The sequence below is a fragment of the Anopheles gambiae genome, chromosome 2, assembly GCF_943734735.2.
Source record: "Anopheles gambiae chromosome 2, idAnoGambNW_F1_1, whole genome shotgun sequence".
Classification (NCBI taxonomy): domain Eukaryota; kingdom Metazoa; phylum Arthropoda; class Insecta; order Diptera; family Culicidae; genus Anopheles; species Anopheles gambiae.
Genome location: NC_064601.1, coordinates 108,975,072 through 108,987,197, shown reverse-complemented (window position 1 = coordinate 108,987,197; position 12,126 = coordinate 108,975,072). Strand labels below are relative to the sequence as shown.

Here is a 12,126-nt window from a genome sequence, read left to right as displayed (position 1 = left end):
TTATATCAATATTTTCTCATGTTACGCAGTTTTCCAACTACTTTCCTTCAGTTCGCTCAAAATCGTACACAACTAAGAATGATTGCGCTCTTCTGCCCACCAGGGCACGCATTTTATTCCAACCTATTATTCGCTTATCATGTATCATCATATACGCCAATGGCTTGATTGAATTTGAATGTTATGTTCTGCGTACTGCGACACGTCGCTCTCCAAATCGCTCAATACAGTTACAGTTGGTTGATGTTGCTTTTTTCTGTACCCTCTCTACACGATCGTTCTTTCCACCTTCCACCGCGTTGGTTTGCCTCCGTAAAATGCTCTTCCCGTGCTTCCTCGCGTGCTGACACACACACACACACACGAACAGAAAGCACAGAAAAGCGTGTTGTCCCCGGGATGCGCCCTCTAGTAATACTTCCAGTGGCCTTCGCCGGCTTCCTGAGTTTTAGCTTTGTGCTTTCGCTCGACCAACAGGGTCAACGCTTCGGAGCGTACAGAGAGGGAGTCAATTTTTTCTACCAGCTGCTGGTAGGGCGAGAGCGGCTGCGTACCCATCACCACGTGTCCGAGCTTCGAATCAATCTTGGCGTCCAGCCGCGCATTGCGAATCAAGTTCACGATCCAACACTCCGCCTCGTCCGGCTTCATGTTCAGCTTGTCCGCCAGCATGCCGATCGTGATGCACTGGTGAATGCGACAGAACGTTTCGAAGATCATCAGACGCGCGTTCTCGACAAACTCCGTCAGGCAGCCGATGATGAAGAAATCGTTCACGATGACCGTCTGGCACTCGTGCAGCTTCTTGCGCGCACCCTCGAAGTCAAAGTTCACGTACAGATGCTCGAGGAACTCGGTGATCGGATCGCGGTACGTGTACGACTCCTGCTGGATCACCTTGATCAGATCCTTGAGCGCATTGCGCCGACCACGGTTGATGATGACCGCCGTCGCCAGGTAGCGCAGGATGTGCGGGCACATCGTTTGAATCGCGTTCAAGTACTGCGGCTTGTACAGGAACATGTCGATGATCAGATCGCGGCCCTTGCCGTGGTTAAAGAACACCAGCACGCTCCAGTGAATCAGCCACGCACGCTGCTGCAGCACCTGGATCGGCGAGAAGTTGTAGTTTTCGATGAAATCGCGCAGCCGCGTCAAATCCTCCAGAGCCGTCTGCCAGTTCAGCGTCAGGATTTCGACTGCCAGCTTGCCCCACAGCACACCGAGGTAGTTTTTATCGTTCGGCTCCATTACCAGCATGCAGACGTACAGGTACGAGAGCGAGTCGTTGTAGTTGCCGCATTCGTACAGATACTTTGCCAGCTTTTGCGCGCTTAAGATAATGTCGTACTAAAACAAAACGAGACAGATTGAAGCCGGCTTCTTATCGGTCGCCGCTGCCGTCTACTTACATCCAACGTCTGCTGCAACGCATGGATGACCGATTTGGAATCCTTCGTCGAGTCCGGATTCTTCAGCTCCTCCATGCACTTCATCAGCGGCGCTACCTCGGCCTGCAGCTCCTTCAGCGTTGCGAGCACATTCGCACGGCCCTGGGCCAACTCATCCGGGTGCACCTTATCCATGGCCAATCGTTCGCGAATGTCATGCTTGTAATCGACCATGTTCGTTTTGCTCACCGTCTCCAGGATGAACTTCAGCAACGACGTCTGGTCGAATACCTGCCGGAAAGGGGGGAAAAGCGTTAAAAAGTGAGGTTATACCAGTGAGATGACGGGTCTTTTGCGGAGGGCATAGGGATGTAATCACAACACAGGAAACACCCTGCCGATCAAAGGCAATCAATTCTCCCGGCGCAGGATTCGCTGCCCCGCCGAAACATTCAAGCCGTGTCGTTGTCATCCTTCCCTTTCTTCCTTCCTTTCATCCTCCGCTCCCTTTTGCTTCTACTATTGCAGCTGCGGAACTTACCTTTTTCTGGAGCAAAAATTCCAGCAAAGGAAACGTTAGATGACGATCCAAATACTGGCAATTCTTTGCCGTGAGGTCGAACTTGGCCATCGTGATGGATTTTGGCTGAAACTGTACGCTTTTCCCAGAGAAATTCACTGAAAAACTCCGCACTAGTACGACATGTGGACAAATCGCACGGCAAGTTCGGTGAAAAGAAGAAGACGAAGACTACATTGCAACGCCACCACGAAACCGATTGTCAAAAAGGGGGCAGTGTTGCCAGGACAGCATAAAACATTATTTCAGCTCGGCAGAATATTATGAACAGTAAATTTAATTGAAGCAAACGAAAGAGTGCTTTTAAATTGTTATAGTGTTTTTTTTTTAACATTTACAGATAATTATTCAACCCAATGTATGGCCAAAATATCCCGATTTCTTGTACACTTTGGCTCCTCATGTTTCATCCATAAAGCCAGCTGACAGCTGCCAACTGTCAAATCAGCTTCAAAATGACAATAAACAAATCCACTTTCTCTCTTTCCGCTCGCTTGCGTTCTCTCGCTCTCTCTCTCCCTTTCGCACTCGCCACTTTCCACGTACCATTCGCCGTGCCACAACCGAAACATTGCATCTACGTTCGATTCTGTTTGCACACCGATGTAGCCAGAATAATGCTAATCACGGTTTGCCCTTCCATTGTGCAAGCTACAGTAGTTAAAGCTAGTTAAGCGAACAATTGTTCGGCTCCAGATCACCCAAAAACACAGGTACTGGTGGTGGTTTGATCGGGCAGAAATGCGGTACGGTGTTGAATGTGAAAAAAGAAAACAACATCGTCAACCGTTCCCCCTACTTGTAGTGACGTGTACCTGGCGGGCAACGTGAACTACAGTTCACGCTTACAACGAGGGGCAGGTTGTGTGTCGCTCAATAAATGATTCTAAAGTGCTGTTCTTGCTTTCTCCGATAGCAAACCAGTTTACGAGGAAGCCACGAGGACACACGGCATCATTCAAAGCACTCAAAAGGGCGTGTGTAGCAAAACAAAAAGGCAATGAGCAATCGGCGCAAGAAAACCGATCGGCATGATCACGAAACGCTTCTCCCGCCGGTCGATGCCGACGAGGAAAAGCACGAAAAAAGTGACCTGCGGGGTGACTGGGGCAACATTGCCATCCTGTTCTTTCTCTACCTGCTGCAAGGTATTCCGATTGGACTGGCCTCGGCCATACCGATGTTGCTACAGAACCGTGGAGCAAGCTACAAACAGCAGGTAGGTGGCTGGGTGGGTGGGTGGTTGGGAGCAAATGCGGGAAACCGCAAACCCCTTATCATAGTAGGCTTATCATGATTGATGTGTAGAACCATATCCTCCGCCAACTATGATTGGTTATGCAAGGCAGTGTAGAAATTGCAGCACGTTTGTTTTGCGCTACATTTTCTACCCTTTTTCCTCTCTTTTCCAGGCTGAATTCAGTTTCGCCCACTGGCCGTTCAGCTTAAAGCTGCTGTGGGCCCCGATCGTAGATTCGCTGTTCTGGAAACGCTTCGGACGGCGAAAATCATGGCTCATTCCGACGCAGTACCTGATCGGCATATTCATGCTGATACTTTCGCTGCACGTGAACCGTTGGCTGGGCGCGGAGACCACCGACACCGGTGGCGACGACCATGCCACCGAGCAAACCAGCACACTCAACATTCCGCTACTGACGGTCATCTTTTTCATGCTAAACTTCCTCGCCGCCACGCAGGACATTGCCGTGGATGGGTGGGCGTTAACGATGCTGAAGCGCTGCAACGTTGGGCACGCATCGACCTGCAACAGCGTCGGCCAGACGGCGGGCTATTTCCTCGGGTACGTCGCCTTCATGGCACTGGAGTCGGCCGAATTCTGCAACAGCTATCTACGCGCCGAACCCGCCCCGGAAGGGTTGGTCAATCTGTCCGGTTACCTGTGGTTCTGGGGGTTGGTGTTTTTGGTTACCACCACGCTGGTTGCGCTTGGCAAGCGGGAACTATCGCCCAGCCTCGATCGGGGCCACGAGGAGCACCTGGAGCTGGACATCAAGCAAACCTACCGCTTGCTGGTGGACATTATGAAGATGAAACCGATTCTGACGCTGGTAGCAATACTGCTGACAGCCAAGGCAGGGTTTGCTGCCTGCGACGCGGTCACCTCGCTGAAGCTGATCGATGCAGGCGTACCGAAGGACAAACTGGCCCTGCTGGTTGTTCCGCTCGTTCCACTGCAGATTGTACTACCGTTGGCAATCAGCAAATACACCGCTGGAACGCGACCGATGGAAGTGTACCTGAAAGCGATCCCGTACCGGATAGGGCTCACGCTTGCGGCGGCCGCCATCGTGTGGATAACGCCCGCCATCATACGCGATCACCACGTGCCGTACTATTACTACATGCTGCTGCTAACGAACTACGGGCTGTACCAGATCGCGCTGTACAGCATGTTCGTGGCCGTGATGGCGTTTTTCGCTCGCATTAGCGATCCCGCCGTCGGGGGCACCTATATGACGCTGCTGAACACGCTCAGCAACCTCGGTGGCAACTGGCCCACGACCGTCGTACTGTGGCTGGTGGACTATCTTACGTGGAAGCGCTGTTCGAACACGGCCGATAACGATTGTTCGGATGGAGCGCTAAAAGATGTAAGAAATACTCCCTCTCCTTTCTATTGTAGTTGTACTGTTGTGCTAAAAACCGTTTCCTCTTCCTTTTGCTTTTGCAGGCTTGCAGTGCCGGCGGTGGCAAATGCACGATCACGATCGATGGGTATTATATAGAGATATTTGTCTGTCTGCTGTACGGGCTCGTTTGGTACCGGTGGGGCAGTGGCAGGATACGTCAGCTACAGGAACTTCCGCTCAAAGCGTGGCGCGTTGCGCGCAGAGTTCCACGCACGCACAGCAGCTAGCAATTAATGCAATTAATATGACAATTCCATTAATGTGTGTAACTTGTGTACGGGGAAAAGGGACGAAACAAGACGAACTGTTGGATATGTGCGGTTTTTAAGAACCCCGCTACAAAACGAAAAACATGCGATATGGTTTTTTTAGGGAAAATTATACTACAACAAGTTTTGTTTTTGTTTTATTAATTTAAACACAATTCGCTTAGCGTAGTCATATACAGGACAAATTGATAGAGAGAGATAGGCAGTCAGAGAGAGATAGACAGAGAGAGAGAGAGAGAGAGAGAGAGAGAGAGAGAGAGAGAGAGAGAGAGAGAGAGAGAAGAGGGTACATTTTTGTGTACAATCCCACCTTTTTTTGCTGAAACGTAGAAGAAAAAGCACAAAGATCGCGCTCCTTTGGGTGCGGTAGAAGGAAGAGTCAGCTAAAACCGTAAAAGGAGACACATCAAATCAATCTATCAACTACAGTCAGTTGCTTTATTTCTGTTGCTATTATTTTTTGTTAGTATTTGCTTTCATTCCCACCTCAGGTGCGGTCAGGGGTAGGAAAAAAGAAACGAAATCTGTCCACACCGAGGTGCTATTATTATGATACTTCTTCTCCGGTCGTGCAATAGTGTGTTGCGTGGCGACATCCACAGAAACCACAGTCTAACACTTGCGTGTGAGTGAGTAACAAGTAGTGGAAAATAAAACAGTTAAAATGTTTTAATAGTACCGCAAACTTGGTTGGTTTTGAAACTCTTTATTGACCCTTCCCGTGCCCTGTCCTTTGCCGTTTAGCAATCGCGGAAGCCATTATTGTCATCTCGTTAAGTTAAGAAGCAGTGCAAAAACAACAAAACCGCACCGTGCAGAGTACACGAAGGCGTGGGCCGAGCAGCAGTATGATTTTAAAATAATCCATTGATTTAGTTATTCACTCCAGATGACAGACAAACACAAGACACATTCAATAAACAACAGTAAAGCCGCATTCTTAACACGCTTTGTTTCTCTCCTCGAGCAGAATTAGTGCTAACATAGAAAGGTTGATATATAAGAAGTATATGCGTCTCTTTGCTAAATTGCCTTTCTAGCTTTTTTCTACGTCTCTTTCGTTTTTTTTTTTTTAGTTTTATCCCTAGCCTTCTTACCTTCCGCCTGTAGACGAAGATGAAACACTTTTTATCACATCGTCTGCTAGCCCTCCCCGTTTCCCGGAAAAAAAGGAAAGAAAGATCCGAGAGCAATACAATACGAAAAACGGCTATTAACGGCTACTTCATTTGAATTTCTACTGTATTACAAGTATACGTTAGGTATCTAAGTTCTGTTTGAGCATGTGTGTATATTGCTAGGTGAACATCTAACATTTCGCTTTTGCAATGAACAAATATCTATCTCGTTTTTCGGCATGTGGACGTAATGTTGGCTGGCCGCTACATTGCAAAGGACACGCCAGCACCGACCGAGGAAAGGTGGTTTGTTCATTATTGTTATGCTTCTTCACTGATTTCAATAGTCTCCTGTAAATTATACCCAGACATCGCTTGTTCCTTAATTAGTTTTCTAATAAATGCAGATCTCGTTACGGACATACGCAGGTGGTGGAATAGAGTATCCCAGCTGTATAATAGCTGTCTATGTATTTAGTTCTGGCCGGTAAAATGTAGTGATGACGCTTTTCGTTAAGCAAACAAAGCAAGGAAGAACGAAGGGAAGGGGAGTTGGCTAATGCAAAAGGCCGTGTTAGAGGAGGTCGCAAAGAAAGGGCATGAAAAGTTACTACTACCTGGAGCTATGTAATATAGCGCCTGTGTTTTAGAGTTCAAACTTTGCCATATAATGTGTATTTCTATTAAAAACTTATATCGTCTTGGACGAGCATGCATACGAACTTAAGCACTACACAATATGATACGCGAGTAGATAAATTATACGGTTAGTAGAGAAACACAAAAATAATTATGCACATTTATAGAGTTCCTTGTGCACGCAGAAGGAAAAGTACTTTTAAATGTGAGGAACTTGCGCAAACTCGTGCCAATCACGTGGTGCAGGGTGTAACAACGAAAGTAGCCAACTCGTGCCGTGTGCCGGAAAGCAAACGTGAACAAATCATGCTCGTACGCCTTGTCAGGTGTACAATGAATATGAATTATCAAAGAAACATAGATCCAAAATAACAATGAACCTTGTTTGTCTAATAGTGTGGTGGTGGTGGTGATGGTGGTGGGTGTTTAGAACTATTATAAGATTTTTGTTTTCTGTGGGTTAGATTTGCAGCAATACACGTAGACGGATTAGTTAGTGTAATGGCGGTTCAGTTCATTGACGATTGGAAGGAAGCTTCTAAAACATTCTCTCTTTCATGGATGAGTTACGAGAGTAGGTGATAAACACCGTGGGTTCTCTGCCCAAGGTGACCTAGGCCGGACGAGCACCGTCTTCAATGGCGAACTTTAAAAAAAAAAAAACGACAGTTCGAGAGAAAATGGGAGAGCAATCCACAGCCTTATTGTTTGCATGAACCATTTTCCATCACATTGTCACTCGGACAGTTGGAAGATGGTCTCACGACATACGCTTCCATCCATGCATCCTTTCTACTAATCTTCAAATTCTACTAATTGAATCTCCTCTTTCTGAAACTAAAGAACGATCGGACGACCTAACACTGTCCCTACCTTTTTGCTTTCCTGCGCTTCCCCACGTGCACTGCCTGCTGGTTAGTGAAAACACTTGCCTCTCTCGATTCCTTTCTACTTGCTACTATCCCGTTTCATGCATGTATTATGCAGGAGATATGGATTGATGTACGTGACGAACAGTTTGCGCATGAAATGCGGCTTCGCTAATTTCTACTGCAGCGAAAGCGTTTGCACAAACTCGGCAGCCTCGGCGCTGCTGCGGATCACCTCGGCGAACTTGTCCGGGAAGTCTTTGCTGATCTGTTTCACCAGATTGTGCACCAGCTCGCGGCATTCTGTAAAAGGTTGTGAAATAAATCCGATTGAAATGGTATGGACCTCTGCGGTAAACATCACTGCTCCACTTACCTTCAGTGTCATACTCCTTCTTGCAAAGCACCTGCAAACCAACCACCAGAATGCGGCACAGCGCCGGTATTAGGTTCTCGTCGCCCTGCTTGTACAGCAAATCAAGGCACTGGAACACGGCCAAATTTTCGGTAAAATCTTCACGCAATGGAAGATACTCCACAAACACCGGGAGAACCTGAAATGAAATGGAAAAATGCAAAGATTTGATTAATTAACGAGTCGTTTACATTTTCCACAGATCCACAGAATAATCCACCCATCAACGTACACTTTTCAGCGGCACCAAACTGCAGTTGGTAATAATGAGTCGTGCTAGGGCCCCGCACAGGTTGTCCAGTGTGCCGGCATGCTGTTCTTTGGATACGAGCTGGGAGAGTGCTGCCATAATTTGTGGATAGTGACTGCAAGAATAAAGAAAACAGATCACATAATAAAACAAAAAAAGGTCAAACACATTGATCACTTGCTTACCCGAAAGTGCAATCCTTTCCATGCTTCACCATCTCTCCCAGTCCGTACACCGTGTTGCTGCGTACCTCGTTGTTGCGGTCCTGTACGCACGACAGAAAGATGGGCAGCAGCGTGTCGATCCAGTTGCGGTTGAATTCCTTCAAACCTTCAAAGCATTCCGCCAGCACGCCAATCGCAAAGGCACGCTGCGAGTCGCTCGTTTCATCCTTTTGCTTGGTTTTTTCCTAGGGTGTTACAGCAAAATAACCATATCATAAAATCAAACGTTCGGAATCAAAGGCTTTTGATAGACTGCTCGCAAGTGACTTACAATTTTCTGAATAAAGTATGGCCACACGCGTCCAAAGTAAACGGCAAACTCTTCCGCCGGCAGGGCACGGCCAAACTTGGGCAAAATGTCACCAGCCGACTCGAGGATGGCTTCGTCGTACTCGCTCTCCTCCTGCTCCTCGTCGACCGGCTCATCGAACTGGCAGGCAACCTTTCCATTCAGCACGTCCACAATGCAATTAAACACGGCATCCTTCTGCCCGTCGGCCTGGAACGTGGCCACACCGACCTCCTGCAGTATGTCGCTGAACCCATCCAGCGCCGACATGACGACCGTGCGCTCCTCGTCCGTACGGATGATTTCGCTCAGCTTCGGTATCAGAATCAGGATCGTCTGGTGGACACCCTCCATGTTGCCCAGCTGGTGCAGTGCCACCACAAACTGTTTGACCGCGTCGATCGACGCCTTCCGAATGTCCTCGTTCGGGTGGTTCAACAGTTTGTAGATTTCCTCAAACGCCGTCTGTATGAACGGTGCAAAGGCGGGCCCCGTATGCTCGGCAAACTCCATCAGCGCCAGAATCGCTTCCTCCTTTTCGTCCATGTACGCGTTTTCGATACTATACCCGGCGATATCTTCCTCGTCCTCTTCCTCATCGCCGACCGAGTTTTCGATGTCGAACTCTTCGTCCTCATCGTCGCCGTCGCCGGAACCGTTCGTACCTGCCAATGCACCGTTCGCCAGGATGGCCATATCGTCCCCGGCGCCCTCTTTGAACGTCGGCACGATGCCCTCCGAGCTGCGCACGCTCTCCAGCATTGTTTCGACGATCTTGTTCAGCGAACCCGACATGTCCTCCTTCACCGACGAGGCCATCGAGGCGAACAGATTGTAGCAGCTGCGCCGCAGATCCGGATCGTTCGATTCGTCCATCATCGTCAGCCCCATGTTCAGCGTGTCCACGGCCAGCGGCAGGAAGTTGTCCTTCCCGATGGTACGTACCAACGCCGCAAACGTGTCGATCGCCTGCGGGCGAAGCGTGCAGATGTCCTCGTCGTCCGTCTTCACCAAGTACAGCTTCAAACAGTCGATCAGCCGGGGAAAGTACGGCAGCATGTGCTCTTTGGCGGCGCTGGCCGTGGCCGCAATCGTCGTCAGCGACAGCTCCCGCAGATGGACACTGTTACGGGTGTCGAGCGATTCGAACAGACGCTCCATCAGCATCGGCAGGTAGGGCGTCACCTGGTCCTCTAGGTTCTCGCACGTCGTTTCCAGCGCGTAAAACACACGATCGATGTGGGGCGGTTCCTTGCCGCCCGATCGGATCTGAAGGCACAGCTGCTGCAGAAACTCGAACAGAATGGGAAGAATTTCGTCCGCATGTTGCGAAATTTCCGGCTGCAAGTGTTCCGAAAACTGCCCAAGCGCAAACAGCGCCGCATTGCGTATCATCACGTTCTCGTCCGTAATGCCGCGCTTGATCACGTCCACCAGTACGCGCAGGTACTTGCTGCAGATGTGCTCGGAGCAGCCCTCGGCAATGACGGCGATCGATAGGTAGGCCGCCTTCTTCGGGAGCGGATTATCACCGGCCAGCGCCGGTTCCAGCAGTGCCATGAGCGGCGGAAACAGCTGCTTCGGCGGAATGTGCAATGCCAGCACATCGAGCGACTGGGTAGCGCAGGTGCTCGGCGTCGAAACCTCGTTGCTGCCGAAGTACTCCTCATCCTCGTCCTCCACGTCGGGCGCTACGCTCATCAGTGTGAACAGGGCATTCACGATGGGTTCCACCAGCTTTTGCTTGATGATCATTTTTTTCTTCAACCGCACCAGCCACCCGATGAAGGTAATCGTTTTCACGCGTACCGAGTCGTCTAGCTGGGTGTTGCCAGCCATCTGCAGACAGAAGTCGATCAGCAGCTTCATGTGAGGCGACAGCGTGCGAGACGACTCGTCGGCCAAATTCTCCAGTATATCGAACGCCTCGATGAACTTGTACGAGTCCTGCTCGGCAAAGGCACTGAGCGCCTTCAGCACGTACGGTATCGAGTCCTGGTAGGTCTGTTCGATCTCTTGCCGTCCCGGAATGAACGGGACCAGATGGGACATGCCGAGCAGGATGTTGTAGATTACCGGCGTGGCCATGTTGCCGCTCGCCTCCGTTGCCGTGAGCGCGGTTGAGAACAGCTGGCAGACCATCTCGATGTGGGGCATAAACTGATCCGGCGCCACATCGGTCAGCGTGTTGAACACGGACGAGCCGAGTTCGCTCAGCTTCGGATCGCTCGAGCTGGTGCTTTCAAACATGAACTTGAGCACCTCGCCCATCCAGCCGTCCTCCTTTTCGGCCTCATGCTTCACCAGCACTCCGACAAAGCCGGTGATCGCGTTTCGGACCGACTTTTCCGACTCGTTTACGATGGCCTCCAGCATGCCCTTCTTGATGAGGGCTTGCGTTTCTGCCGGCACCTCTCGCCACGCTCGCAGCTTGCCCAGATGCTTCTTCAGCAGCATTGCCGCGTACTGCCGCACCTGGGGATCGGTGTTGGTGACGCATATTTCACACAGCTGGGGAATGGTTTCCGGTTTCTTGAAAGCTTCCTTCAATTCTGCCGTGGCCTACCGGGATGGAAGAGGGAGCGACAAGACACGAAAGACATATAAATTACCATCCTAATTTGAATGAAAAAGTTTTCCGTTACAACGTGCGGCGGAACGCACTGCCCACGAACAGGAAGCTTCTCGAAACAGGAAATTGAATCATCTTACGTTAACATGTCTACCGGTGCAACGGAAACTACCGGGGAGGTATACTAAATTAATCACACACGTACGTCTCCCCACGTCCACGCCACCAATCTCAGCCGAATGGAGTTTCCATGGCACCGTGCTTACCTGCTGTATTAAATCGTTGTCGGCCACTAGCAGATTTTTGATGGTTTGTTCCATTTTGTGATGATGGGGCTGAACCTTCGCTCGGGTGGGTTGGAAAAGTTGGAACAATTCACACTTCGTAGGCCGGGGAGTAAAATGTGTCTCCGACTCCTTCTTCCCCCAAAAACGTTGTTTTTCGTACAATTTGGTATTTGTCGTACCGTGAATGCAGTGCAGCAGAGCAAATGCTGCAAGAAACCTCTTTTGCACGACGCTTTCTTCTTCACCGGAAGCAATCCTTTGTTCAGCGTGAAATTCCGATCGCCAGCGTGCCAGCCTCTGCGTGTTCAGAATACTGCGAATTTGCACACTTCTCTCCGGGAGCGCAAAGATCGTGCAGGGACTGAACTTTTTTGCAGCCTGCTTTAACCTCACTTTTTGCACACGTCAAATGCCCAAGGAGCACTGCCCAAAGAACAAAATTCGACATCGCGATGTTGCACAAATAATTTAATTTGCTTGCAATACGAATGAAAAGAAAAAGTACGTTGAAATAGTTCTGAGAATTAAAATTATCCAGCTCTTTCACGAATTACGCCAAAGTATACGAT

At 49.6% G+C, this 12,126-nt stretch overlaps 3 protein-coding genes across 3 annotated transcripts; 1 reads left to right on the top strand and 2 right to left on the bottom strand.

Moving 5' to 3' along the window:
- Window positions 1-82: 82 nt before the first annotated feature.
- Window positions 83-2,407, bottom strand: LOC1270140 (eukaryotic translation initiation factor 3 subunit E). Its single transcript, XM_308812.5, has 3 exons — window positions 1,933-2,407; window positions 1,413-1,682; window positions 83-1,350 (listed from the first exon to the last, which is right to left on the bottom strand). Exons 1-3 carry the CDS (start codon window positions 2,020-2,022, stop codon window positions 409-411), a joined length of 1,302 nt encoding a protein of 433 aa, XP_308812.2. The 5' UTR covers window positions 2,023-2,407; the 3' UTR covers window positions 83-408.
- Window positions 2,408-2,488: 81 nt separating this feature from the next.
- Window positions 2,489-5,579, top strand: LOC1270141 (acetyl-coenzyme A transporter 1). Its single transcript, XM_308813.5, has 4 exons — window positions 2,489-2,684; window positions 2,888-3,190; window positions 3,384-4,586; window positions 4,667-5,579. The coding sequence occupies exons 2-4, from the start codon at window positions 2,972-2,974 to the stop codon at window positions 4,850-4,852; spliced, it is 1,608 nt and encodes a 535-aa protein (XP_308813.5). The 5' UTR covers window positions 2,489-2,684; window positions 2,888-2,971; the 3' UTR covers window positions 4,853-5,579.
- Window positions 5,580-6,656: 1,077 nt separating this feature from the next.
- Window positions 6,657-11,954, bottom strand: LOC1270142 (importin-4). Its single transcript, XM_308814.5, has 6 exons — window positions 11,537-11,954; window positions 8,681-11,260; window positions 8,371-8,594; window positions 8,168-8,300; window positions 7,897-8,074; window positions 6,657-7,823 (listed from the first exon to the last, which is right to left on the bottom strand). The coding sequence occupies exons 1-6, from the start codon at window positions 11,588-11,590 to the stop codon at window positions 7,699-7,701; spliced, it is 3,294 nt and encodes a 1,097-aa protein (XP_308814.5). The 5' UTR covers window positions 11,591-11,954; the 3' UTR covers window positions 6,657-7,698.
- Window positions 11,955-12,126: the final 172 nt, after the last annotated feature.

What these genes read in the sequence shown, in the direction of transcription:
- LOC1270140 (XM_308812.5), bottom strand. Translation starts at nt 2,022, where the DNA reads ATGGCCAAGTTCGACCTCACGGCAAAGAATTGCCAGTATTTGGATCGT. An exon ending in AATTTTTGCTCCAGAAAAAG is followed by an intron (nt 1,683 to 1,932) that starts GTAAGTTCCGCA and finishes CCTTTCCGGCAG; the next exon opens with GTATTCGACCAGACGTCGTT. An exon ending in CGTTGCAGCAGACGTTGGAT is followed by an intron (nt 1,351 to 1,412) that starts GTAAGTAGACGG and finishes GTTTTGTTTTAG; the next exon opens with TACGACATTATCTTAAGCGC.
- LOC1270141 (XM_308813.5), top strand. Translation starts at nt 2,972, where the DNA reads ATGAGCAATCGGCGCAAGAAAACCGATCGGCATGATCACGAAACGCTT. An exon ending in GAGCAAGCTACAAACAGCAG is followed by an intron (nt 3,191 to 3,383) that starts GTAGGTGGCTGG and finishes TCTCTTTTCCAG; the next exon opens with GCTGAATTCAGTTTCGCCCA. An exon ending in CGGATGGAGCGCTAAAAGAT is followed by an intron (nt 4,587 to 4,666) that starts GTAAGAAATACT and finishes TTGCTTTTGCAG; the next exon opens with GCTTGCAGTGCCGGCGGTGG.
- LOC1270142 (XM_308814.5), bottom strand. Translation starts at nt 11,590, where the DNA reads ATGGAACAAACCATCAAAAATCTGCTAGTGGCCGACAACGATTTAATA. An exon ending in GGAAAGGATTGCACTTTCGG is followed by an intron (nt 8,301 to 8,370) that starts GTAAGCAAGTGA and finishes TTATTCTTGCAG; the next exon opens with TCACTATCCACAAATTATGG. An exon ending in GTTTGGTGCCGCTGAAAAGT is followed by an intron (nt 8,075 to 8,167) that starts GTACGTTGATGG and finishes ATTTCATTTCAG; the next exon opens with GTTCTCCCGGTGTTTGTGGA.